The sequence below is a fragment of the Calypte anna genome, chromosome 28 (genome assembly GCF_003957555.1).
Source record: "Calypte anna isolate BGI_N300 chromosome 28, bCalAnn1_v1.p, whole genome shotgun sequence".
Lineage (NCBI taxonomy): Eukaryota > Metazoa > Chordata > Aves > Apodiformes > Trochilidae > Calypte > Calypte anna.
The window spans coordinates 5,331,922-5,358,065 of NC_044273.1; the positions used below are offsets into that span (position 1 = coordinate 5,331,922).

Consider the following 26,144-nt stretch of genomic DNA (forward strand, 5'->3'; position numbering starts at 1 on the left):
TTCTCATTTCCTCCAGCCTAAGTGTAACTTTTTTTTCCTTTTTCCCTCTTGCTGGCAGAGGAGCTGTGTTCATAAATCCCGAGGTGCTGTGGCTTCACTTTCCAGTCACTTGTGAGTTATGATGTGATTCCCAGCACCATTGTTGTGAATTTAGTGTTACTGTGGGACTTTCTGTTAGGAGGAAAAAAAGAAAAAGACCTGAGATCCTTTTTTACCTTTCTTAAAAGACAGGCTGAGGAACCTGACCTTTTTCCTTCTAACTCTGCAGTGACATTGGTGTCAGGGGACACTCGTTTTCCAGGAGCATCCCACTCCTGTCCTGGGCACGAGGATGTTGGGAAACCATTTTTCCTGTGACACGAGTGTCATGAGCACTGGTGGTGGCATCTGATGGGAAGCCTGTGTTGTGCTGCTGGCAGGCAGGTTTCACTGCAGTTGATTCCCCCTTCAATCCCATCCCTCCCCTCGCTGCATCCCCTGCAGGGCTGGACCTGGGATCTGACCCCATCTGCTGAGCTGCTGCCTGATAAATCCCAAAGCAGAAGTGGGGCTGGGCCTCTGGGAGGGTGGAAGATGAGTTTGTGCAAGGTGGGTGGTGAAAGTGGGGAGTGGAAGTGCAGCATGGCTCCTGGAACCAGCAGGGCCTTGGCTGCTTGAAGTGTGGCTGAGGGAAGAGGAAATAGATACTCAGTAAGTCATGTAGGGGATTGGTTTGGAAAAGAAAGGAAGGATGAGAAGAATGTCCAAAACCAAACAGTGCCTAGCAGCTGAGAGCAGGAAAGGCTGAGGAAGCAGCAAGGTCTGGAGACAAAACTGTGGAAGGTCAGAATGAAGTGCTGATGGTTTTTAATCCCTCTCTTCCCGTGCTCAGGGCATCCCCAAGCCCCATTTCCTTGCTTTTTGGTATCTCTTGCTCTCCCAAGTTGCTCCTGCAGCCTCTCTCTCTCTCAGCTGAGCTCCTGGAACTCCATCTGAAGGAGCATCTCCAGGTTGAACTCTGTATTCCCTGCTCCAGTGGGTGAATCCCTGCTCCCTGGGTTGAGAAGCCAGCTGAGGAGATCCCAGAGGAGCTGCAGGAGCAAGGGGTGGGTTTCTGCAGTTCCATTCTCATGAGTCCCCAGCCTGCTGTGTGTGTGAATCCCACCCTGTGCCTGCTGCCAAGGGAAGAGCATCGAGCCCTGGGGTGCCAAACCCATCTGTCAGTGCCCAGGGCTCCTCTGGGCCCTTGGAGGAACCTGCCAGGCTTTGGGCACCAGCTTTAAGGACTGTCTGACCTCCTGGTGCACCAGGTAGAGCTGCAGATGCCCTCTGCATGCAGGATTTTTGAGGGGGGACATTGGGAACCAGGGTTTCACATGGCTCCAAGAGGAGCTGCTGGCAGTGACAGCTCTGTGCTCCCAGCATAGCAATGCAGAGGAACTGGTGTGGTGCCAGCTCTTAGTCATGGGGCACACCTCCTCTGGAAGGGTGGCCTCTGGCTCTGGAGAAGGAATTGTTTTCTCCCAGCCCTGTGGGGCACAAGCAGTTCAGCTCCAGGAGGACAGGGAGGGCTTGCTCAGAACGTTAGTGCAGAAATTGCCTGCAGATGAGCTTGCAGCTGGGGACAGCTTGACTGGAATTTAATTTTCTCTGGGCATTGTTCATCCCAGGGATGGGGGGAAGACACCAGCTCCTGGGGGCTGAGACAGCTGCTGACCTGATGGAGCTTTGGTGGTTTCATTGGGATCAGGAGAGGGGCAGGGGAAAGGCTGAGCTGCTCTGGGTTTGACCTCCTGGGCCGTGGTCCAGCTCAAACCCTTCATCTCACAGCAGCAATGGGAGGGTGCTGGGTGCTGGGGACCTCGGGCTGAGCCACCCCGAGCAGCTCCAGCTGAACCCTGGTGCTTGCAGGGGGCAGGATGAAGCTTGGAGGAGTCAGTGCTGCTGCCTGATCACAGAATCCTCCTTTCCCTGACTGCTAATTAGGTGGTTACTGTTCCCTGCCTCATTATCCCACCCTCAGCTTTTCTTTCTGGGGATCTGGGTTGAGGCTGGGTTAACTCTTTGAGTCCCTTCCGACCTCCTCTCTCCTGCTGCAGCCCAGAGCTGGGAGCACACACGTCCTGACCCAGCCTTAGGGAGCCATCCCAGTTTTCTTTCTTTCTGCCCTCTGGATATCTCTGGGGGCAATTCCAGCCCAGTTTTGCTGGAGCTGTGACATCCGAAGGGTTGTGGTGTTGCCAGAAAGCAAGGTTTGGGTCAGGACAGAGGAACTTGATGCTTCTCGACTTGTGGCAGAGGAGTTTCTCTGATAGCCCAGCTCAGGCAGTTTTCCCCTTTCCAATGGGCTCCAGGACAACTGTAATGTCATTTTTTAATAGCCACAACCACTCCATGGCTTATGGATAAATAAATTAAAGCTGTTGATGCTTGGCCTGACCTCCCTAGGGAGGGATCTTCAGCTTCTTGCAAAACTTCTTTAAAAATCCATGATTTGTTTTTTGGTTTTTTTTGTTTTTTAGGTGTGAAAAGGGCTGCTCGGGTGTTATCTGGAAATAGTTCTCACCTTTAGGGATAATGCTGCTGGGCAGGAGAGGCAGGGAGCTGAAAATAGCAGCAGCTGCCAGCGGGCCCGGGATGGAGCAGAGTCAGGGAGTTGTGTTGTCAGTCATGGGAGCATAAATCCAATTCCACCTGCAGATGAGCATTCCCAAAATAGCAGAGGGTTGTCAAGCACCAGGGGAGATGTATTGTGTGCAGCTCCTGGCTGCTGCATGGAGGGAAAAAAAAAAAAAAGGAAAAAAAGAAAGGAAAAAAAAGGAGAAAAAAAAAGAAAGGAAAAATAAAGGAAAAAAAAAAAAAGGAAAGAAAAAGAAAAGAAAAAAAAAAGTTGCTGTGGTTTAAGCTGGAGAAAGTCACCACTTCCTTCTCTCCTCAGTAAAAATAAAAGCTGGGAGAGGTTGTTTGCCTGCTCTTTGGTACCCATCAGCAGGAGCAGAGTCCTGGGGGCTGCTCCCCCGGGCTCAGGGGAGATGAGGAGCACTCCAGGAAGGTTGGTGGAAGGGCAGGAAATCTTGTTTGGAGCCTCCAAACAAAGCCAAGTGGTGCTGGGGGAGGAAATGGGTTCAGAGCCTGGCCCAGGGTGGGGCTCTGGGCGGGCAGAGGGTGAGAGCTGCTGGAAAGGGTCCAGTTCAGAACCTTTCTGAATTGTTAACCCTGGGCAGAACCCGGCGAGTCCTCCCCAGGCACTTCAGGTTCAAAGTTCCCCCTCTGCTCTTCTGCCCGGGGTTTTGAGAAAGCAAAAAGCCTCCTGCTGCAGCTGGGTTCCCTTCTGGCAGGGTTCTGGCAGGGTTCTGGCAGAGCTCTGCCCCCTCCCTGCTTTCCCCCCCTCCATAAATAAATGTCCATTTCTCCCTCGTGTTTGCCATGTGCCTGGGACAGGCTGGGGTTGTGGCTTCAGATTCCTGGGGCTCTGCTTGTAGGGACTTTTGGGACTCCTGGGCAGGTGGATTCTGCTGAGAAGTCCAAAAGCTGCTTGAATTTTAAGTGCACACAAGGTAAAAATTAATCAAATGCAGTGGGCTTTGGGTTGTTTGGTTTGGTTTTTTGTTAATTACTGCAAAAGGGCTCTGGGTTCCTCTCCATCTTTCTCTTGCTGGCTTGCTGGGGGTGGTTTTGCAGTGTAAGTTCCCTGTCCTTCAGACACAAGAAATGAGGGACCTGCTGGCTTAACCTGAAGCCTTATGCTGATTAAAAACAAAATAGAATGTCAGGGTGGGAAGAAGGATGGTCCTGGATGCTTTCCACTTAATCCTGTAACAGCATTTGAGAGGTTTTTGTCCACATCTTCTGTATTTCTCCTGCTTTATGTTGGCTGGAACCTGCTTGCAGGTTGCATCCAACCAGGATTTCCCGTCTCAGTTACTGGGAGCACTGGGCACTGATAAATTCTAGAATCTTTAAACCAGTTTTGGTTTTACCCCTTAAAAATACCAGGCCTGGGGCCTGCCTGGTGATGTGGATCAAACTTCAGGGAGAATATCAGAGTAAAAAGCCATTTTCACTTGCAGTGTTTGGTTTGGGCTGAGGGGAGCAGCAGGTGATGGAAGCTGGCAGTGCCCTTGCTGCTCCTGCCTTCCTCCCAGGACAAATCCCTTCCCTTTAGTGCATCCTGATGACAAGGAACCAGCTGCTGGGCTAGGAAGTTAAGGAGCAGGATGATGCCTGTCCCTGGTGCCTGCATTTCCCTGGGACCATAGGGAAGGAGCAGAAGGAGAAGGGATCCAGGGGGCAGAGAGCTCGCTGGCAGCTTTGTCACCGAGTGCTCTTGTCAAGGGTTGGCAGCTGCAGAAATGTGCCAGAAAAGAATGGATTGGTAAGGGAGAGCTCATCAATTCATGACCTCTTTCCCCCTTGCACCAAGAGCTGGCAAGTTCCTCTCCCTGGATCTGCATTTTTTGTTCCTTTCCAGCCCCAGGGGCTCAGCTCTAATCCAGAGCTATAAATGTTATTGGTTTGCTTGCCTGGCTTCTGGGACACTGAAGCAGCTCTGATTAGGAGCAGCCTTCCTGGGGTCTGGGAAGACTTTTTTTTCTGCTTTCTCTCAGTTTCTCTCAGCTCCCCAGGTTTGTTCCTGCCACCCAGACTGGGAATGCTGCTCCAGGAGAGGACACCCAGAGCTGAGGATTGAAACCACCCTGGGGCTCAGCTTGGCTCTCAGCCTGCTCCGGGCTCCTCTTCTGGGTGTTGGGAACCATTCCTGCTCCACGGTGGAGGATGCAGCTTGAGAGGCTGATCCTTAACCCCAGTGCTTGGGATTTTGGTGTCCAAACCCATCCCCAGGCTGGTGGGCAGCATCTGGGGGATGTTCCTGGGGGAGCAAAGGCAGGGCAGTGGTGATGTCCCTGTCTCTGGGACAACAGCTTTCCAGAGCTTCCCAAGGCTCTGATCCCTGATTTTTTAGTTGCACCAACATGGTTTTAATGAAGCAGTGGAGATTTTTCTTGTTTTTCCAACACCAGATTAGCTTTGCTGAATTATTCCTGCTTAAGAAGCTTTAGGGAGCTTTTGGGAAAAGGTGCTGAAAAGGGCCAAGGTGTGATTCTGCTGTCCCTTCCTAAATCTGGTCTTTAAGGAAGGCCTCCTGCCAGTGATGCTCCCAAGCCCAGCATGAAGGGATGTGAGCAGTTTGTCTGGAAATACAGAAATCCCCTTGCCTGGGGCTGGAGCACAAATGGGAACCAGCACACACACCTTTTGTTCTGTGGTGCTGTCCTGGAATGCCAGGGAATTGTTCTTAATATCCCAGAGTCTGAAGCTGTGTGTTGACAGCATTGCTTTTTATTTCTTTTTATTATATTTTTGTTGCTGTTTTGCTCAGCTGGGCTGTGCCATGGGGGTTTTGGGAGGAGGGTGGAAGTGTGGGGTCACAGTGTGATGGACACAGAGGTGGTTTGGCTTCAGGAAGTGAAGGCAGCTGTGGCTGCTGATGTGCTGTTGTCTTTTTCATAGCCTATTTATTTATTTGTTACACTCCCATTTGTTTACAACCTGTCTAAGTCTGTTTTAACAGGGTTGGGTTGCTTTTTGGCAGAGGGTGAGGTGGTAAAGGTGCTGGGAAGGCTCAGTGGGGATGCTGCTGGTGGCATTCCTGGTTCAGGGTTTCTCCCTGGAGCCCACATACCTCTGGTGGTGAAAAACACAAGAATTGACATCGACTGAAACCCCTCTGCCTTAGTTCTGTTCTGTTCCCTGTGCTCCCTTTGCTTTGGAGGCTTTCCCAGGATGGGGCTGGAGTGGAGACTCCTCCTGGGGTGCAGGATCTGGGACCTTCCTGCCCTCTCAGCAGCTCAGGGCTTTCCCTTTCCATACTTCTCTGGATTTTATCCCAGTGAGTGTAGGACTCCTAGGGAAGGGACCTAATCCCTCTCTGGTCCAGCCTGGGGGCTGGTGGAGATGGATGCTGGCTGGGGTGAGACTTAATGGGTGTCAGTGTCTATCTTAATGGGTGTCTGAATGGTAATTTCATTTTTGGGGGTTTTTTGGAAGGCTGAGAGAACCTGACATCTTCCCTGTTGTCCTGGGGTGCCCATGGCTGCCTGACAGCCAGGACAGAGCTGGAGCAGCTCAGAAGCTGCAGGTAGGAGATGGATGCTGCAGGTGCCACATCCCTGGGTTAACAGAGCCCCCTTTCACCCCAGGCTCTGCTGGGGCTCCCCAGGGTGCTGCTTCACCCCAGAACAGGCTCCTAGGGGTGCTCCTAGGGTTTTGCCCTTTACCACCTTCCTGGCTTGGCAGAGCTGAAGTTGGCACCTTCCAGGCTCAGCAGTGGTGCTGGGTGCCAGCTGCCTTCAGCAATGTCCTGGCAAGGTTTTGGCTGAGAAGAGGTTTGAAAAAACAAATAAATTCCCATTCCTGCTTCTCACTGATGTGGTTTCCTGCAAAGCTGTCCCCTCTGCAGGGGAAACCCAGCAGGGCCAGGGGAGGAACAAGCAGAACATCCCCTGCTTCCTGGTGACTGCAGGGACTCTGCTGGCTTGAAATGCAGCACTGCTTTGGTCTGGTGCTGAGCTGACTTTTTATCTGGGGTGTTTTTTACTGTTAATGATTAGACATGAAACACTTCCCTCTAGAAAGGAGCTCTGCAGCTCCTTGCCCTTGCAGCATCTGCTTTAGAGCTGTTGCCATGAAAACAAAACTGAGCAGCAGCCCTGGGGCCCCTGGCAGCCCCAGCCCTGCTCACCTGCCCGGGGTTTGTCACACCTCAAAGGAAACCCAAAGCTTCACCAGAAATGGGAACCTTCCCATTCCCTGTTCCCTCGGGGCTTTCTCCCCTTAAAATGTCCTGGTGTGACTTTTGTGTTTCCCTTCCAAGGGAGAGGGTTGAACCCTGGAGAGGGTTGAACCCTGGAGGGGACTCTGGGCTTTGCAGGGCTTGTGTGGCTCTTGGGAATGCTGAGCTGGGTGCCTGGATTCAGGGCAAAAATCCCAGCTGGAACTTGGGACACAAGCAGCAAGGTGAGGAGGAGATTTACCCTTAAACCAATCCCAAATCTTGCCTGGTGTTGGTAGAGTCAGGGTTTTATCTGAGGTGTTTCCAAAGGCAGAACTTAAACGTTGTTTAAGGAACCTGAGGAAAGGTTTTGGGGCAAATCACAGCTCTGTGACCAGGGCACGTGCCTGACCCAAGGTCTGGTTTTTAAGCTGTGATTAAAAGAAAACCCCAATAAAAAATCCCAGCTCTTGAGGATTGGCTCTGTGAGGGCTGTGGCCTTCACAGAAAGGGTTTGGGATGGTCTAGCAACCGCAACGGTGGTTCAAGGGTTGGACTCGATGATCTCTGAGGTCCCTTCCAACCCAGCCAATTCTATGATTCTATGATTCTATGATTCTATGATTCTATGATTTCCTGTGCCCTGCTGAGTGGTGCTGATAGAGCCAGAGCTTGGGAAACCCATCCCTAAGAGTTTTCCTTGTGCTTCTCGGGTGGTGGCTCCAAATTCCAGAGTTTCTTGTGTGGATTTCATTATCTGCTGCCTGACAAAGGAAGAGAATGCAGCAATTTTCCTCACCTCAGCAGTGATTCTGAATGGCTGAGTTTGCAGCTCCCCTGTAGCTTCTACTTCAGCTAAGTGTGTGGGCTTTTTAATTTGATCCTTGTGGGGAGGAACAAAAAACTGAAATGCTGCAGAAGTGCCTTCCTCTTCCCTTTCTTCATCTCTCCTTGTCAGTCTTTTTCTCTCTTGCCTTCCCTGACTTGCTCAGGTTATTTTCCTTCCAGTTTCTTTTGTTGTAGCTCCTGGATCTCAGTCTTCAGAAATCTACCCTGCACCTATGTGACTGCTCCCATCCCTTCCCTGCATCCTTGTTGTCAGCCTGGGACAAATAAAGTGTGATTGATGGCTGACGAAGCATTCTGAATTGTTTCTCCTCTCTTTTGTGTGCCCAATGGTTTGGTTTATTTTATTTTTTATTTTTGAGAGGGAGGCAGGAGTGGTTGGCATCTCTTGTGCTGATGGAGCCATCTTCAGACTCAGCTCTGAAACTGCACTGGCTGCAGGCAGGTGCAGGGCCCTTCCCCAAGCTGGCTTCAAGCCTTTTGGATCCTCCTGACACGTTCTGGGTGACTTTTTAAAAAGGGTTCTCTCAATATCCTCCTGACACGTCCTGGGTGACTTTAAAGAGCTCTCTAATAGCCACGTCCAGCCTGGTTTCAAGCAGGGAGAAAAGAGGAAAAGAATGTGTGTGTCAGGCAGGGTAAAAAGGGTCTTTGGAGCCTGATGGCTTCTGTGCCTGCCTTCATTAGATGGAAGGAAAAAAAATAAAAAAAGAAATAAAAAGGAAAAAGGTGTGAGGTGCTTCAGCTGCTTGGATCAAAGCCTGATGTGGGGAGTAGCAGCATTCCCTGCAGGAAGGTTTTAATTGCTGAAAACTCTCTCCATTTCCCTTTTTTTAGGAGATCTGTCTCTCTTCCAAGCCAGAGAGCACATCTGCCTTGGTGCTGCAGGAGGGGTTGTCAGCCTCTGACCAGGTATGTTCATGCACACCCAGAACCATCTCTCCTGCCCCATCTTTGTGTCCCTGAGTCCCCAAGCCAGGGATGTCCTGAGCAATCTGTGGGTGCTGGCAGCAAGCTCAGAGCCCCCTTAGAGACACCTGGACAAAGGGAAGGGCCTCAGAGTGGCCCCAGAGGGCACCCAGGGTCACCAGAGCTTCCCAAGGCTCTGATCTCTGATCACTGATTTTTAGGAGCATCAGCAGCTGCCTGCAGGCTGGGATGCTCCCTCAGTGACATCCTTTCCCTGTCACCACATCCCTGTCTCACTGCCCTTTAGATGTTATATTTATATATTTATTCCCCAGGGCAGGCCCAGCTGTGCCATGGATTCTCTGCCATGCAGTCCCAGGTGAAAAGGGTTAAATCCTTGTGGGGTGATAGAAAGGTAGCTGCAGGTTATGAGTTAAACCTAAAAATGAGTGAAAATTAAACCTACCTTCAGAGCTGCTCCTCCCAGAGTTCCTTCCTCAGGGCTGTGTGTCAGGCAGGGCAGTGTGAGCAGGTTATTTGTTGTTCCTGGGGAGGAATTCTTTGGGAAGAGATGCCAGGAGCACCCTGGGCTCCTGCATCCTTCCAGGGGGTTGGTTGAGGAGTCTCCAAGAGAGGGCACTGTGTCCCTGGCAGTGGGGACAGCCCAGGCTGCTCCTCCTCAGCTGAGAAACAGCACTGGGCTCCAGCCCCAGGTCCTGCAGAGCATCTGAAATGACTTAATTGAGTGGCAGGCTCATTAGCAAATGTCTCAGGAGCTGCCTGGCACCCTGTGACTGCCTCTCCTTTCCCCAGGCACCACTTCCTCTTGCCTCACTTTCCCAAGGCAATGTCCCCTCTCCGTCCCTCTCTGCCCTACTTTTTGCTCTTGGTGTCACCTCAGGGAGGGGAACGGTGGTGGGGGGAGCTTTGCTGTGAGTCAGAGGCAACTGCAGGATTCATTCAGAGCAGGAGTTGGGGAGGAAAACAAAAAAAAAACAAAAAAAACAAAACAAAACAAAGGAGGAAAAAAGGGCTGGAGGTTGATTTATTGCAATGTTCTGCCTTAAGGCTCCAGAGAGGAAATGCTCATGCCAGCCTCCATCTCCAAAGCAAATCTTTGCTCCTTAAAGAGGCAAATTCTTACAGAACTGTGGAAATCTGCATCTCTTCCCCAGCCCAGTGGGGTTTTTAATTCTTTCCCCCCCTCCTTTTCCAGCTGTTTCTGCAGCAGGGGCTGTGAATGAGCTGTTTGCCTTCTGCTTTCCAATCCTATCTGTGAACTTTTGGTGAATCCCTGGCACTTCTCTGCTGCCAGCCAGGATGCTCACAGCACCTTCCCCCAGTTTAGGAAGCAGTTCTGAATGCTCTCAGGTTTTGCCCATGTCCTGAAGTGACACAAAGGCACTTTTCCTTGGTGACTTCCACTGTGCTGCCCTGGCCTAGTAATTGCTGCTATATCCAGAGCCCCCTGCTTCCCAGGGTTCATTAGTTTTCTTCCTAATTGGCTGTATCAAGTTGTTTGACAGCCTCTGGAAGGTAGGGCACTTGTGTAACATGAAAGCACATTGAAATAACCTCCAAAGTTGCTTTGAGATACAAAGGTTTCCCTGGAGAAACATCACCATTTCAACCAAAAGCAGTAACCTTGCTTCCAGACTCCTTCTCCAGACAGTTTTGCTTCCTCTGCTGGCAGCACGAGGTGAATTTCACCCATCTGGCAGGAGAGGGGAAAGATCCTCCCCCTGGGGAGTGCTGTTTGTCATCATGTTTTTGTGTGGCTCTGTGTTTGGGGTGGTTTTTAGGGTTTTGAAGTCAACAGCCTGTTGATGTTTAGTGTTTGTTTTACTGGAAGAGTTCCCAAGTTGCTGGTGCAGCCTAAAAGCACAGCTCCACTTTACACCCTTCAGCTGCTTGTCATAATATTTAAAAGCAAATGCCTGCACACTTTTATAGTGGCACTTAAAGAATTATAAACCTCAGCCTCCCATCTGTGTTCCTCTCTGGTATTTACAGTGCAATGAATTCTCCTTTGCAGCTTCAGCTGGATCCTCTTTCACCTCCTCTTCCTGTTCCAAGCAGTTGTTAGGTTGGTGTACATTTTAAAATTCCTCCAATTTTTAGGAGGCTGTCAGAGACATAAAAGAACTTCTTGTGTTACTGACTTGCCTGGCAGAGGCTCTGAGCTAGTGTAATGCTCTTAAACCCAAGGATCCCTGGAGAAAAGAAGTGTATTGTCACTGCCTTCATCTGTTTGTAACAGCTGGAGGCATTTGCTAAAACTGGAAGGGTTTTTTAGGAAGAAGCTTTCCCTCTCAGCAAACATCTTTTGCTGCAGACCTACAGATTTTTTGGTTGCTGTTGCTATTCTGAACTTGTCCTCTGCGAGGAGGAAAAGGTGATTTTTGGGATGAAAGTGGAGAGTCCAGAAACACATCTGGGGTATCTCCTAGCAGCAGGAGGCTGTTGCTGGAGCTCGTTTTCATTCCATGAGTCTTTTGTGCATTTTTAAATTGAATTTTCCAAGCAGCTTCAGGAAGTTGGCATCCCATAAGTAAAAAGTTTTAAAAATAGCTGTGTTGCTGCTGAGCACTGTGATTTCCATGGCCTGCTGTCCCGAGTGTGTTCCTGCCCCTCTGAAACCTTGGAGGAGATGCTGCACCCCCAAGTATTTACTGAGGCCTTGGTTGGTTCCCTTTCTTTAAAGGATGAACTCTTGCACATGGAATGCTGCTGTCTGCAAGGACTTCTTGAAACTTTTTTGGCTCTTTTGCTGAGAGGAAAACCAAACCCTGAGCAGCCAGGCATGATTTTGTGATATTGTGCCCTGCTGCAGACCCTCTGCTTGTGACCCTGGTGTCTCTGCAGCTCTGCTCCCAAACCCCAGAGGAGCTGAGCTTCCCAGGAGCAGCTGCTGCTCAGATTTTGCCTTTGGAAGGGCTTGAAAGTGCCAAGTTCAAGACCCACGTAGCAGCACAGGTCCCATCAGATGGATTCTGCAGCTTGAGCTGAGCTCCTGGGAGGTGCTGCAGGACCCTTGGTGTTTGCCTCTCCTCCAAGCTTTCCCTTTTTAGGACTTCAGAAATGTTCCAGAGCAAGCTGCCAGAGCAGACTTCCTAGCAACTTCCCAATGTGCTTCCCAAAGCAAATGTGCCCTGGCTCTGGCAGCTGTAACTTAGCAAAAATCCTGGGCTGCCTGCTGGAAAAAGGCAGGAGTTGGATGGATGAGGGAAAAAGGAGCTGCTCATCCCTTGGAGTAGCAAGTGGGGAGAAGTTAAACTTTACAAGCTCTCCTTTTCCTGGGGATATTTTGCATTGCTTGTCCAGATGCAGTTGCTTGATAACCTTTTACTGGTTGTAAGTGTAGATTTTTAGAGCCAGGACAAACTCTACCTCTGGACCAAGGTCTTGGACCAAGCTGGGCTCCATGATCCCAATGGGTCCCTTCCAGCTCAGTGTGTTCCATGATTCTGTAATTCTGTCACCTTTTCCCTGCTGCCAGGGTACTCAGGAGCAGAATTAAACCTGGCATTGGTCACCACAGCTGGGCTGTTTGATTTTTGAGTGTGATCTGAGCAGCTTCACCTTCCTGGGCTGCAGTTTCCCTCCAGGTTCCAACACATCAGAGCTGAACTTGTGGTGCAGGTTGTCACCTCCTGGCATTACCCTGCCATGAATCACTGGGTGTCACTTCATTACCTGCCAGTCAGCTGGACCTCTTGGTAATGCTTTAATTTACCCCTGTGGGACAGCATGTAACAGTTCCCTTGCTTAGGGATCAGTCAGGAATCTCCCAAGGAGCCTCTTGAGAGCTTCATTTGCCATGAGCTGTCCTGCCTCAACTGGGTCACGGAGTGAACCCAGAGCTCCAGAGCCACCCAGCTGCTTGCTCATCCCCGAGCTCCTTCCTGGAACAGGAATGCTGAGGCTGTTCTGCACAAACACCACGCTGCCTGGCTCTGGGGGTTCTGGAACCTGGGCTTCTGGAGTGCCTGGAATCCTGGAGAACTCCTGGCAGAGCCAGCGGGCTGGAGTCGGGCTTTGGAGCCTCTGCAAGTGGGGGATTCCTCCAGTTCCCACCTGGAAACCCCCAGGGGGATTGTTGTACCCCAAGTAAAGCTGTCAGGGCTCTGACTCTTGTGTTCCTCAGCTCTCCCTGATCTTTCCAGGCCCTGTGTTTATCAGTCACAGCTGGAATAACCCCTGGCATCAGCCACCTGCCCACCGGATCTTGGAGCATCCGAGGGAATCCTGGCGAGTTCCTCCTGGAAAGGTTCTTCTGCAGCCCCTGCATCCCACAGCTCCTCTGGTGGGCTGGAATGGCTGATCCAGCTTCCTGCAAGCCTTGTCCTGACTTTGAGGGAAGGTTGGCAGCTGCAGGCTCCAGCCCTGGGAGATGCTTTGCATTTCCAACTGTTGCCGCTTCCAGTTAGTTCAGGAAGGAATTCCTGGCTTCCAGGGATCCCTTACAGGGCTGCCCACAGAGCAGGCTTCAGCAGGGGCTTCTGGCCCTCACCCTGAACAGGTTAAAATAAAACCAGCTTGGTTGTTCCCAAACCCCACGGTGTGACAAATTCCCACCAGCAGAAGCTGCTCCTGGTGAGGAGGGGAGAGCCAGGCCAAGACTTGCACAACAATTTCCAGGCTCTTTGTTGAGGCTGGGATGCAGCATCCTCCTGGAGGGAATTGGATCCAGCTGAGGTCTAGGAAATGCTACCAGTGGGATGTAAGGGGAGAGAGGGTCTGCTGGGAGGGGGGCTGGCTCTGACCCAGAGCTATCTCCTGAGTAGTCAGTGCTGTACTGGATGTCCCTGGGTGTCCCTGGGTGTCCATGGATGTCCCTGGATGTCCAGCTGACTTGCTGCAGACCTTTCTCCAGCTGGGAGGTGCCAGGGGGTGTCTCCTGATGGTTGGCAGCAGGAGCACACCCAGTCTGTCACCTCCTTGGCTCCAGTGCTGGTGTTTTCCATGGCAGGCAGGAGGAGTGTGTGGGGTCAGAGCGTGCTGGCTCAGGCTGCTGGGGATCATGTTCTTTACCTTTGCACTGGGAGAAGCCTGGAAGGAAGGAGGGGGAGGCAGAGTTTATTCCAGCAGGCTGAGGTCAGGCTTGTTTTCCCCTCTTTGAGCAAGACCAGCCCAGCCCCTGGAGTCAGATTCCAGAGGGCTGTAAACAAAAGGCTGGTTTCTGCGGAAAGCCAAAGATGGGATTGTGTTCCTCTGGAAAGTCCTTGCCTTGGTTTTGCTTTTTTTTTTTTTTTTTTTTTTTTTCCCCCCTCCCACTGCTGCAAAGTTGTTTCTGGTGCACGAACTTCCAGTTCAAAAGCAGGAGAAATGCTGCTGGTGTTGATGGGGCAGAGGTTGGGGGTCAGCAGAGCAGAGGAGGGGGGTGACTGGCACTCCACAAGTCCCTGTGTTGCTTTTAAAGCAAAAGAAAGGAAAGAGAGAGAGATGGAGATCACAGGTGCTCTGACAAACTTCAAGGAAAAGCAGTGCAAATGGGAATAAAAAATAATAAAAGCCCTTGTCATCCCAGGGCTTCATCTGCCTTACAGCCCCAAGACTTCCTTGATCCAAAGAGCAGATTGGGCTTTGGGGCTTTGTCTTTGGGTTCTCTCCTGCAGGCTGGGGCTGATTCTCTGCATTTCTCATTTCTCAGAGAGCACCAGGGGCACTTCAACAACTGCACATCCTTCAGGGGGCCAGGCTGCCTCAGTCTGTTGGCAATTGAGGGGCCATAATGATTTTTTTTCCATGCTCTGAACTCCTGTGTGGCTGGGAGAGCACAGAGGGGGGGACTGCAGCTGGGAGCTGGCTGGGAGGCAGCCTGGGATTTATGGGGGGCTAAGCTGGTCCTTGTCAGCAATTAGCAGGATATTGGGAAAGGAAGCAGGCACAGCATCCTCTGGGGAAGGGCTGGAGAGCACAGGGACCTTCCAGGCTCTGTGCTGCAGGGAGAGGCAGGAGCTGCACCTCCTGGCAATGGGAAGGCAGAGCGGGGGGATCCTGGCAATCACTGCTCCTCAGGACTGCTTTTCCCATCTCCTTGGTGGCCTTTCTTGCCTGCAGGACCTTTCAGGTGCTGCTGCCTGTGTTTAATCAGCTCCCCAGGCTCTGCATGCTCCTGGCTCCTCTCCCATGCTCTGTTTTGGGAGGGATGTGCCGCCGGCTGGACAAAATCCCCTGAATTTCCCATCCCTTTGGGTTTATCCCGGAGCTGTGAGCAGGGATGGGGCAGGGCAGGGCTGTTTTGGCAGGAATGATGGCAGTGAGCAAGGCAGCTGCTACCTGGGAGCTCCTCTCCTCTCCACCTGCTCCCCTCCAGCTGAATCCTCGGTGCTGTCCTGAGGCTCAGGGACCACGGGATGGAAAACTTCTCTGGAGCAGTGGGAATGGGAGAAGGGTCCAGGAGGGATGGCTCAGTGGGAGGCTGTTTGCTCTGTTTCTGAGGTGTTTGCACTTTTACCCCACGTTCTTGGGCTCCACGAGTTCTGTTTCCCAGGAAGGCTTTTTTTTTGCTCTCACCTTCCTGTTTCTGTGGGTAGCTGGCATGTGGCACTCTGGTTTGGGATGTGGTGTTCCTGGGAAGTGCTGTTCTCAAAACCCAGGAATAAATAATGATTTAAAAATGATTGTTTTGGCAAGAGGGGCTATTCCTCACCCTTTGATTTACTGAAATCTGGAGAAGATGGAGGTGAAAAGGACAAGGCAAGCCATGGCTTAAAACCCAGTGGAGAATAAATGACGTAGGTTTTACTCCTTTAGAGAAAAAAAAATCATGTTTGTGTTCAGGCAGCAAGTGGAGAAAACAAGCAGGGTTGGATTTCAGCTCAGATGGATTCTTGGAATTAATCCATTGCTCTGACTGGAGTGTGGTAAAGTGGGGCTGCCCGGAGCAGGGTTGAGCAACCCCTTACGGGTAAGCAGGAAGGAGGAGGAGATCCTGCAGAGCCCAGCCCCCCCGAAACCCAAACAGGATTTGGTTTCTCTCAGGGTGCTTTAAGGCTTTCTTAAGGGCAGCTCCTTCCTGGGCTGGTGGGGTTTGAGTTTTTTGAAAACTAAGCTTGCCTCTGCTCAGCCAGCTGTGCTGCCTTGCCTTGCTAAAACCCTGCATTCCACCCCAAAACACAGAGGTGCAAACACCTCTCCCACCGTGGGGGATTCCCAGGCAGTCCTGTAGTTAGACTAGAGTGAGATCTAAGAGCAGAAGAACTGAAGTGAACTCCCAGCTCCTGGTTCAGCCACTGGCTGGCTCCAGTTTCAGATGCCGCCCGTTCCCACTCGGTGTCTGAAATACAAAGTGTGACCTCCAGGTTGTGGGTGTTATGTATAAAAACAAGAGAAAAGAGTCACTCCGGGGCTGCTGTGTGCGGGCAAATAAAAGAGCTGCTTGCAAAACAAATCAGTGTTAATTTTAAAAGGTACCTGGGACGTTGAGTCCTTGGGTCTGGAGGGGAAAGCAGAGAACGGGCGCGGGGGCAGTGCCTGCTCTGTGCCTCTCGTTGGAATAAATGTTGCTGGGATAAAGCAGCAGTCAGTGGAATCAAATGTATTATTCCAAGTAATAGCTTCGTTAATAACATGCCATCTGGTTAGTGTCTAAGTGATTGATCTCCTGAATTCCCCTTTTCCTTTCCAGAAGGAATCACCAGTGGGATCCCCAGCAGCGCCAGCCGGTAGCCAAAACTGCTCCACTGCAGTAAGAAGGTGAGCAAGAAAAGCTTTACCCTGTGAAACCTGTGGTGTTGTTGCATTGTTTGGTTTTAGCTGCCACTCTGGGCTGAGTTTTGCCTGCTGGGGTGGGGGGCAAAGGCCTTGGGGGTGGTGGTCACCCAAGTGCCTTGGCTGCTCCCATCCGCTCTCCCCGTTCCGCTCAGGGTGCTGCTGGTGGCTGCTCCCTGCCCACGTGGAGAGGTTCTGCTCCTTATGCAACAGAAATCCACCTCCTTAATTAGGGAAGAAGATGTCTGGGTTTCAGGGAAGACATGTCCCTCTTAGTCAGAGGGCTGTGTGGGAGCCTTTGTTCTTGTCGGGAGCCAAGGGAGGCAGCAGGCTCCAGCTCCTGTAGCTGGATGCTGAAGTTCAGTTTCCTTTTTTATCTGCCCTTTGCTGGGATGTGTGTACATGAGAACCAAGAGCAGATGAGGGCTTTTCCGTGCTGTACAAGAGGTTTTTGGGTTTTTTTTCTCTGTGCTGGGATATTAGATACTGCAAAGGTCCTGGGGAGAGCAGCAGATCCAACACGTGGTTTAAGGTGTGTGCCTGGCTTGTCTTGGGCCATTCTGTCTCCTCTTTGGCTTCAGATTGATCCCACTGAAGCTGTTATTTTCTGGAAGTATAAGACAAAGCCAGACCATAATGATTTTTGTCTGCTCTGCTGAGGGCAGCTCTTGAAAACCACCTTGTATTCCATTAAAATTATTAAATCATCACTTCCAATGTTCCCTGTGCAAACAATCAACACTAAAACATTCTCTGGGAGTGCTGACTAACAAATCCTGTAATTAGTAATCTCCAGTTAATGAAGCAGCTTGGTGATTAAAACCTCATGACTTTTCTCTAGAAGAAATGAGATAAATATCAGTTGTGCTCTTTTAAAGCACCCTGGAGCTTTGTGTGATCTCGGAGTGAATCAGTAGCATTGCTCTGAAAGTTTTGGGCCAGTTTGTCACTTTTGATGATATTTTCCCTGTCTGGCCCCAAATGCAGTTCCATTTAAATTGGAATTGAATTGGAATGAAGCTGCTTGTGAGTCTCACTGCAGAAAGGGGATGGCCACATAACCCTGAGTGTGCTTGAAGGCAACGATGGTGGCATCGGGGCTGTTCTGGCTTCCCAGTTGCCCCAGTTCCACCAGCACCTGTCTGCTGCTTCCTTTTCTAAAGCAGTTTTTCACCCAGCCTTGTTTTCACTTGTCTTTCCCTCCCAAGGTCTCAAATCTCTTCTGGTGTGCAGGTGGTGGGGCTGTGGCACCACGTGTGACATGTACAAGTTGGGTCTGGCCATGTCCCATCTGCCCATCATTGTCCTGCTTGGTCACCAGATGCTGACTTGTGAGTGCAGCTGCTTAAATGAAAATACTTGGAAATCTTGTCAGTTGGCTTTGGAGGAATCTTCTCTGTTGCTGCCTGGAACACTCCATAGCTGGGAATTCCCCAGCAGGGTGGAGGCTGTGGGAGGGGAGTGCTGGTGGTGCCCCCTTCCCCTGGTCACCTCCATCTTCAGAGTGGAACCCTTGGCACCAGTGCTTTCCCTGGAGCCTCAGAAGTCCCTTTGTGCAGCAGAAATCCTTTTGTGAAACCCTAGATTTCCTGCCCCACGTGTGAAATACCAGCAAGGTGAAGGAGCTGGAGCTTGGGGAGATGACAGCCCCGTGGCTCACATTCTTCTGTTGCCCTCCAGATGGATTTATCTTTAGATCAAGGGTGCTGCATTTCAAAGCAGAGATAAAGAGCATTGGGATTGAAGTGGTAGAAGGGCCAGGAGCCTCTTCCCAACCTCCTCATTTTGGGGAGGGCTTTCTGGGGCTTTGGGGAGGAGGGGGACAGGAGAGGCAGTGGGAGAGGTGACAGTCACTGTGTCACTGGCTTGGGGGAGCTGGCATTGTCCCTGGGTCACAACAGAGGATTTTGGTGGTGCAGTGGGGTCTCTGGGGGGAGGGTCTTGTCTCCCACATCCCAATCCAGTTCTCCATCCCTGGAGATATTTAAAAAGAGCCTGGATGTGGCACTCAGTGCCATGGTCTAGCAACCGCAGTGGTGGTTCAAGGGTTGGATTCGATGATCTCTGAGGTCCCTTCCAACCCAGCCAATTCTATGATTCTATGAAGAAGTCCCTGTCTGGAGCTGCAGTGAGCAGCTCTGAACCGCAGAGGTCTCTCTTAAGCTGCTTTTCTGGATCTCTGGGAGAGCTGCTGCTTGTCAGGGCTGTGGCCTTTCCCTATTAAATAACCCACATGCATGGTGATCAGCTGGGCTCTCACCCTGCTGTCACCCCTGCAGCTCTGGGTAGCAGTGCAGAGCCAGCAGAGCCCGGGGGATGCTGCTCCTTCCTTGCAGGTTTGGCAGAGGCACCACAGGTTTGGGGAGCAGGAGGAATGGGTTTCCTGGCTCCTCTGAGCTCTGTGAGCCAGAAATTCGTACAAAAAGCCCCATTCCTGCTGCTTCCCATGCCGGCAGTGGGTGGCAGCAGATGGCAGCACCCTGCCCTGCTCTGGGTGTTATTTCTGGCCAGGAGATTCCTGGGTCCCCTGGGTTGAACACCACAGTCTAGACTTACTGACAGACAGGATTCTTCTCCTGTTAGGTAAGCCAGATGGAGACGCCCATTACTGCAGCTTCCCAGCCATCCTGTCCCTCTCTTAACATTTTTCAAATTGCCTAAATAAGGTGCTGTTTCACAGAGAAATCTGCAGCCAGACTTCTGGGCAGCTGCCTTGCCCTCTGGGCATGATTTTTTTTTTTCCCTTGGAGATTTCTGATGGGTGCAGCTTGGTCCCTGCCCTCTCCACCTCTCCAGAACACTGGGGGAGAGTCAGACCTGATGGTCAGACATGGAGTTTAAGGGGTTCCTGTCCCTGCAGGGCTGTCCAGGGAGACATCCACATGGGTTCTGTTCAGTAGAACATCACTGCACAGACCTCACGGGCATTTTTTGGGGTTTCTGAGCACTGGGAGTGTACAGGCTGGGGAAGAGGAGGGTGCAGCATCCCAGGGTCTTTCCCTCAGATGTGGACAGAGGTGTTGGGTGGCTGGTGTGACTCATGTCTGTCGTGTCCTGGGCTGAAGGAGGTGGGAATTCATCATGAGTGATCATCCCAAGTGGTTGGAAATGTCTGTGGCATTTTCACTCTTTGGGTTTTGATTTTTTTTTTTTTATATTTATTTATACAGAGAAATTAAATGACCCTTTCAGGCCTGATGACTACATGACTTATTCTTGCAGCTGTAGGCCAGAGAGGCTCTTGTCATGCCCTTGTTATATGAACATTTAATTTCTAAGGACTCAGGATTTTTGGTTCCAAATGCTTTCTGATGTGGTTCTGTAAGCAGGATCTGTCCTGCTGCCCCCAATCTGAAGCTGCTGAGACTCCCCAAGCCTCAGAGCACAGAGTTTGACACAAAGAGCTGGGAAGGGATGACTGGAGGTTTAATAAGATGCTGGCTGGGTCAGTGTCTGGCAGACTTTCAGCTTGCTGTTAGTGCTGCCTGGTGATCACATCTCTGCTCAGGAAAACATTGGAAAGCTTCCTAATCTTGAACTCACTGCCCAGGCACGTGATTTTCTGGGAATCAGCTTGAATGCACTGCAGAATGGTTCATAAATACCTACATGGCCTAACATTAGATAATGGAAAAACAAGTACAGCCAGGGGGTTGTTGGTTTTCTTCAGGGTGGCCCTTTGGGCAGCCCTGGTGGCCTGGGCTTACACCCCAGCTGCCAGCTTGGATGATGCTTCTGTTCCTACCTACCTAAGAAAGGGCAAAGAGAAAGAAAACTCTCTGTATTTTTAAAATTGCAACCTTACTCCTGGTTTGTTTTGGTTTTTTTCCTGAGTATTTCTTGGGTTTGGGGCAGAGTTAATCATTTCAAGAATGTTTTTAGCTGTCTGTCAAGGGAAACAATGACCTGCTGTGAGCAGTGGTGCCTGCAGAGCCCCAGTGTCCCAGCTGCTGTTGACAACCAGGAGCAGGACTTTGTCCTGTGATGCTCTGGCACTGTGGCTGGGCCTCTCCCTTCCCGTCAGGAGTGCTGGGATCCCATCCCATCCCATCCCTTCCTGCCTGCCTGGGAGTTCTGTCCTGCAGCCCCTCCTCTGCCACTTCATCCCAGTCCTTGGTGACCACCTCTCATCAGCACCTCCCAGTCCATCCGGGCTCCTGGTAACCTGCAGGAGCTCCAGCCTGCTTCCAGCACCATCAGAGGAATGCTCCCCAGCTTGTGTTTTCCTCCTGAAAGTCTCTTTTAACATTTCTGCTCCGAGATCTGAGGTGATGAGAGGGCTGAGTGGTGCTGACTCAGTCCTTACTGGCTCAGGGTTTTGTCCTTCCTGCCCTCCCACTCCCTCCACCTGCACACCCAGATGACCTTCAGCACTGAGAGCCCCCGTGGGCTTTCTCCACCACAGCCAGCAGGAAGCAGGGACTGGTTTCCCACTCTCCTTCCTCCTTGGAACAACAGAGGATTTTTGGAAAAGCCGTAGAGATGGAAAGAGAGATCCCTGAAACTTGGGGCAGCTGCTGCTCCCTGGTGTCTCTGCAAGGTGGCAAAGAGCCAAGGCTCAGGAAATCAACCTTGCCTTTGGAACACTTAAACTCCAGGTAAACATGGGGATCTCCTTCCAGCTGCAGAGATGAGGTCCCATTGTTTGCAGGACCCTGGACAACCCGGAGCTGGTGACGTTGTCCTGGGAGCTGGCTGAGCACACCCCACCTTGGGTTGGGTTTGGTGTGGGTGGATGTGGAAGGGATTACCCAGTGCTGCCCAACTGCTTTGGGCTCTTCCTGGACACTTCTGCACACACATTTTCCCTGTGGCCTTGTGTTTGTGGCCATAAACTGAGTCTGGGCAGGACTGGCAGGGACGTTGTAAGGAAAGAACAGCTCACACGGGAGCTCCCATGGACACGGGGAAGGAGAAACCCAAAACAGAGATTTCTCCAGTCCAGACTTTAAAAAAAAAAAAAAAAAAAGCAACTTCCAGATTTTTAACCAGAATAGCTGAGTGCCTAATGAGCAGACTGCAAGTGCCTTTCCTCAGTCAAATGGCACTTGGGGATTCCAGCTTAATCCCAGGGAACTTCAGCAAGGAGCAACTGGACATTGCCAGTGTCAATTTGATTTTAATAAGTACAAACAAGGTTTAAAGTGCCAGGGGGTGGGGGCTGTGTGTGCAACTAATAAAGGTGTCTGGTAGCTTAAGTGATCCGGAGACAGTTCTGGGAGGCCAAATTTAAGCAAATACTGAAGAAATGAGGTGGTGCAGAGGAGCAGAGGAATGCTGGCCCCAGGGCTGAGGAATGTGAGCCAGTCCAGACAGCAAGGGAGCAGCTGGATGTGAACCCTGGGATGGGAAACCAGCTGGAAATCTGCAAAGTTCCTGCTGCTCAGGCACTTTTACATCCATCTAGACTTAGAAAAACCAGAGAGAGAACATGCCAAGCTGCTTGCTGACAGTGTGCCTCTGCAGCCCTGCTCTGCAAGTGCAAATCCAAGGAGATTCAGATAAGAGTCTGAGGGCTTTCACACTGGGAAGTCAGAAATCAATTACAGAGCAACTGACACTTGGATTATTCACCTAAACCCCCTGTGATTTGCATTTCAAACAGCCCCAATTTCACAGCTCTTTTCCTCAGCTTGTCTACAAGTTCACACAGGACTGAACAGTTCTGCCACAGCCAGGCCTCTCTGTCTTGCCAGAAAAGAAAAGGTTTAGTTTAAAAAAGAATCCCAGTGAGTGTCCTTGCACCTCAGCAGAGCTGCCTGAGCACTTTTCTAAACTTCAAAGAATTTATGCCAAGCCAAACCAAGTGGGTTAAGCAGGGGCCAGCTCAGAGGCTCACTGCCTGCAGCACCAAGGTCTCCTGCAAACCCACCCCAAATCCAGGATTTCTGTGACCTGCAGCAGAGATGTCCGGGCTGGAGGCACCCAGACAGCACCACTGGAATTCTTCTTCTTTATAAAAATTGACACAAATGGGTTTTTATTCATCTGGACTTCTTGTGTGACCATGAGGACAGGGGCAGTGAACACCGATCTGGGAGGAACAGGCACTCCCAGAGCAACCAAAGAACTTGAACTTTCCTTGGAAGCTGAGGGTTGGGCATTACTGGAGTCTGATGATGAAGTATCAGGAATTCTCAGCAGGTGGAAGCCTCCCAGCAGCTCTCTGACTGGTAATAGCCAAAGGCTGGACAAAGCCTGGGGTGTTACATCATTTGTGCTGGGAGCTTCTTCAACCCCCATCTCCTGGGATTTGTCTTTGCTTCTCCTGCTTTTGACTCCAGCAGCTCCCAGCTGGAAGGAGGTTTCACTTCCACATCAGGTTTCCAGTTGGGTTTGGGCTTTCTGCAGCAGAATACTTGCTAAGAAGAACTTTTCCTATAGCATCTGCAGCAGAGCCCAAGAAAGCCCCTCAGTTAGCTGAGGACAGGCAGTTTCCTCCAAGAAATGTCCTTATAAAGCCCTGCTGGGGCTGCAGAGCTCTGCCAACAGGAGCTGCCAGGAATCTCCTTCCTTTTCCTTTCCCTCTTGCAGTAAGGGCCCTGCTCCAGCCAAAGTCCCACCCGGATCCGTGCAAAGCCCTAAAACCACAATTTATGGAGTTTTGGTTTGGTTTTTTTGTTTTCTGTGTGTGTTTTCTTGAGTGTGAAACGAGCTGAGGAGCAGGGCAGGTGCTGCCAGGCTGAATCCCAGGTTTTCCACCCTGATAGAAAAGGAAATGATTCCTGAGCCTGCAGAGCACTTGCTGCCCCTTCTCTCTGGTTTCAGGGGGGGGAAAAAAAGCAACCATGAGCCAGGTGGAACCTTTTCCAAGGCTTTGCTCTGCAGACTGCTCCTGGTTTTTCTTTTGCTTGTCAAGGAATGTGGCTAAAAGCAGATGAAAATTCCAGTTTTCTGTGGGACAGCAGCTCTTTTTCCAGCTCTCTGTAAGAAGTCTCTTCCTTTCTTCTGAACTATGGCCCTTGAACCAATCAGCACAAAATGTTTGCTGGGGACATCAGCTTTGGGAAGATGTGTGAAGAACGACCAAAGTTTGTCACGTTTTGGCACACAGGGAATAACAGCAACTACTTTAGGGCTGTCCCCAAGAAGTTCCTCCTAAAAACTGAGCTCAGGAGGTAGAAACTCCCCATTTTTTGGCTTATACCCTCCAGGGTTCAAGTGTCAGAGCTGCCCCTGTCCTGGAGGTGGCTCTGACGCAGGGTTGGGGACTTTGACGTCAGGGCTGCTGTTTGGAGCAGCTGGGGAGGGAGAGTTGCTCATCTTCTGGAGGAAAACTTTGTGTTCAGCAGATCATGGTTACTCAGTCTGCAAACACACTATAGGGGCAGCTGAGATAAGCTCTGATTCCACCCTTCAGCTTGTCTCCAGCAGGTGTTTTTTTTTTTGTCCTTAGCTCTCAGCTCAGGATAAATGTGTCTTAAAAATATTTGGGGTGTTGTTGGGGTTTTGCTGTTTTTTTTTTTTTTCTTTTTTTTTTTTTAATGGTTTGAAATTCTCTGGGTTGTTCTGGCAGTGTCATGTGAGGTCTTGCAACAGGTGATCCGTGGAGGAGTAATAGTTAACTTCTTGCCTTGTGCAAAGGACTTCTCTTGTGGTGGTTGTGCAAGCACATTTCCAGCTTTATCAGCATCGCCAAGAATCCTGGCTCCTCTGTGACAAATGCTGCTTTCTGTCTGTGTCTTCAGTGCTTTGTTAAAGTTTACAGCAGCCTGGGAGGACAAGAAGGTCAGTTATTTTCCCAAGGTTGTGCAGGAAAGCTGTGGCAGGAACCTGGGCTGCAGCCTCCAGGGCTGTGGTTTCACCTCCAGCTTCTCCTTCCCCTTTGGAGCTCTGAGATGGAGGTGAGAGTCACTTACCCAGGGAACCCACTGCTTTTTGAAGCCTGGTGTGTGCTTCTGCAGAATTAGGCATGACTAAACTGTTCATTAAAGCAAACTGTGCTTCCAGAGTGTGCTGGGGAACACTGTAATCTTGGCACAAGGCTGGAGAAAAGCAGGCTGCCCTCCTGCCTTCTGTTCTTCCAGTCAAGCTGACAGGTGAATCTGTGCCCTGTCTCTATTGCTCCGTGTTTTCAACAAAGCCCTACACTTCCCAAGAGCAGCAGCCTCTGCTCAGAGCTGAATTGCACTTGAAGCAGGACAGGACTTTCAGTTCTCCACTTCTAATTGGAGCTCAGGGAGGCACTGAGTGTGTTTGCTTAGATGCTCATCCAGCACCACTTAATGCCACCTGATTCTTCAGCAGGTCCCTCCCATGTCCCTGCCTGAGTTACCACATCTCTCCTCACACTCTGTAATTTGTCAGCACTGGCCATTCTTTGATGTCCCTTCTCTTTGCCTTTCCTCACACATGAATTTAGAAACCACCTCTCCTGCCCTCCTGTGTCCTCCAAAGGCTTCCCTAAGAACTCGCTTTCTGCAGCATCTGCAAAACTCTTCTGCTTTTTTCAGTCAGACACAAGCAGCAGTGTGCAGAAAGGGGAAATGCTGAGATGGTGGCAGTGCTTGCAGATGATTTTTTGGGTACAATTGAGATAATCCCATTTGAATAGCAAAACAAGACCCTGGGCAGTGCCCTGATTCTTGCTCTCCAGTGGCCTCCTCCAGGTTTCAGTCTCCTGGGAGTTCCCTGAAGACACTGTCAGGTTTATAACCTGGGTTTTTTCTCCCTCTCCTGCACCTCATCAGCTCCAGTGTTAAGTTTCTATCAGCCATTTGGCAAGGTGCACATCCCCTCCATCCAGTTTTCACCAACTGCAGCTGGATTGTGACTTCTCCTGCGTGTGCAGAGGAGAAGAGGCTCTGAGATGCAATGCCCTTGCCACAGAAATGCAGGGTCTGCTGGCCTGGATCTTGCTGCCCAGCAGAACAATTTGCTTTTGTAGGCCAGCACCAAACAACTCCTCACTATCTTCTCTCCCAATCACCAGTCACCCCCAGAACATTCTTCTGCAGCAGACTTATCAGCACTGAAGCTCTCCTTGGAATTCATTCCCAGCTCCTGGCTGCCCTCCAGCCATCTCACTTTGCAGACATGAGCCTCTTTGTGTCCCCAGCTCCTCCTCAGCTGCTTTCCCCTCTCAGTGGCCTCTGCAGGGCCATTTTTGGGTTGTTTGGGTTTGGTTTTTTGTTTTTTTCAAGTGATGCACTCAGCCTTTTGAGGGGCTTGGTTGCAGCCCCCTGGGAGCACCCACTCCTCTGCCTTTCCCAAGGCTGATGTGGCAGCCCAAGGGGGTTTTCTGACTTGGCTGAATCATGGAAAAAGGAGAGGGGAGGTTCAGTGCCCAGGACAGTGACAAGGACAAGCTACCCTCATCACCCAGCCCCTGGCTTCAACAAATGCAGGGCTCTTGAGCACCAGAATCTCCTCCAAGTGATGTGAAACTCGAGGTGGATCTCACAGAGGTGCAGTTGGGATCACAGATCTGCTCAGGCTGGAAAAGACCTTTAAGATCATCAAGTCCAGCCTCATCCTGACCCTGTTACCCTATTCCTGATGTCCCACCACCAAACCCTGTCCCCAAGCCCCACATCCAGGCACTTTTTAAACACATTCAGGATGGAGACTCAACCACCTCCCTGGGGAGCCTCTGCCCGTGCTTAACAACCCTTCCTGTAAAGAAATTTCTCTTGATATCCAACCTAAATCTCCCCTGATACAACCTGAAGCCATTTCCCCTTGTCCTGCCATCTGTCACCACTGAGAAAAGCCCAACCCCACTCTCTGCAACCTCCTGGCAGGGATTTGGGAGGAGTGAGAAGGTCTCCCCAGACTAAACACCCTCACTCACTCCTCACTAGAGGAGTTCCCAAACCCTTCAGTAGCTTTGTTGCCCTTCTTTGGAGTTGCTCCAAAACCTCAATGTCCTTTTTCTAGCGAGGAGCCCAAAAAGTTGGGAGTGGAGGAGTCCTGAGGCTGT

General features: G+C 50.9%; 1 protein-coding gene across 1 annotated transcript in view; it reads left to right on the forward strand.

Annotated features, from left to right (window-relative positions):
• The window catches only part of LOC115599816 (SH3 domain-containing protein C23A1.17-like), a 47,888-nt gene that overhangs the window by 8,034 nt on the left and 13,710 nt on the right, over positions 1 to 26,144 (forward strand). Inside the window, exons 3-4 of the mRNA XM_030466132.1 lie at positions 8,435 to 8,509; positions 16,140 to 16,207. Of these exons, the coding sequence (XP_030321992.1) occupies positions 8,435 to 8,509; positions 16,140 to 16,207 (143 nt within the window). The remainder of the gene's footprint in view (positions 1 to 8,434; positions 8,510 to 16,139; positions 16,208 to 26,144) is intronic.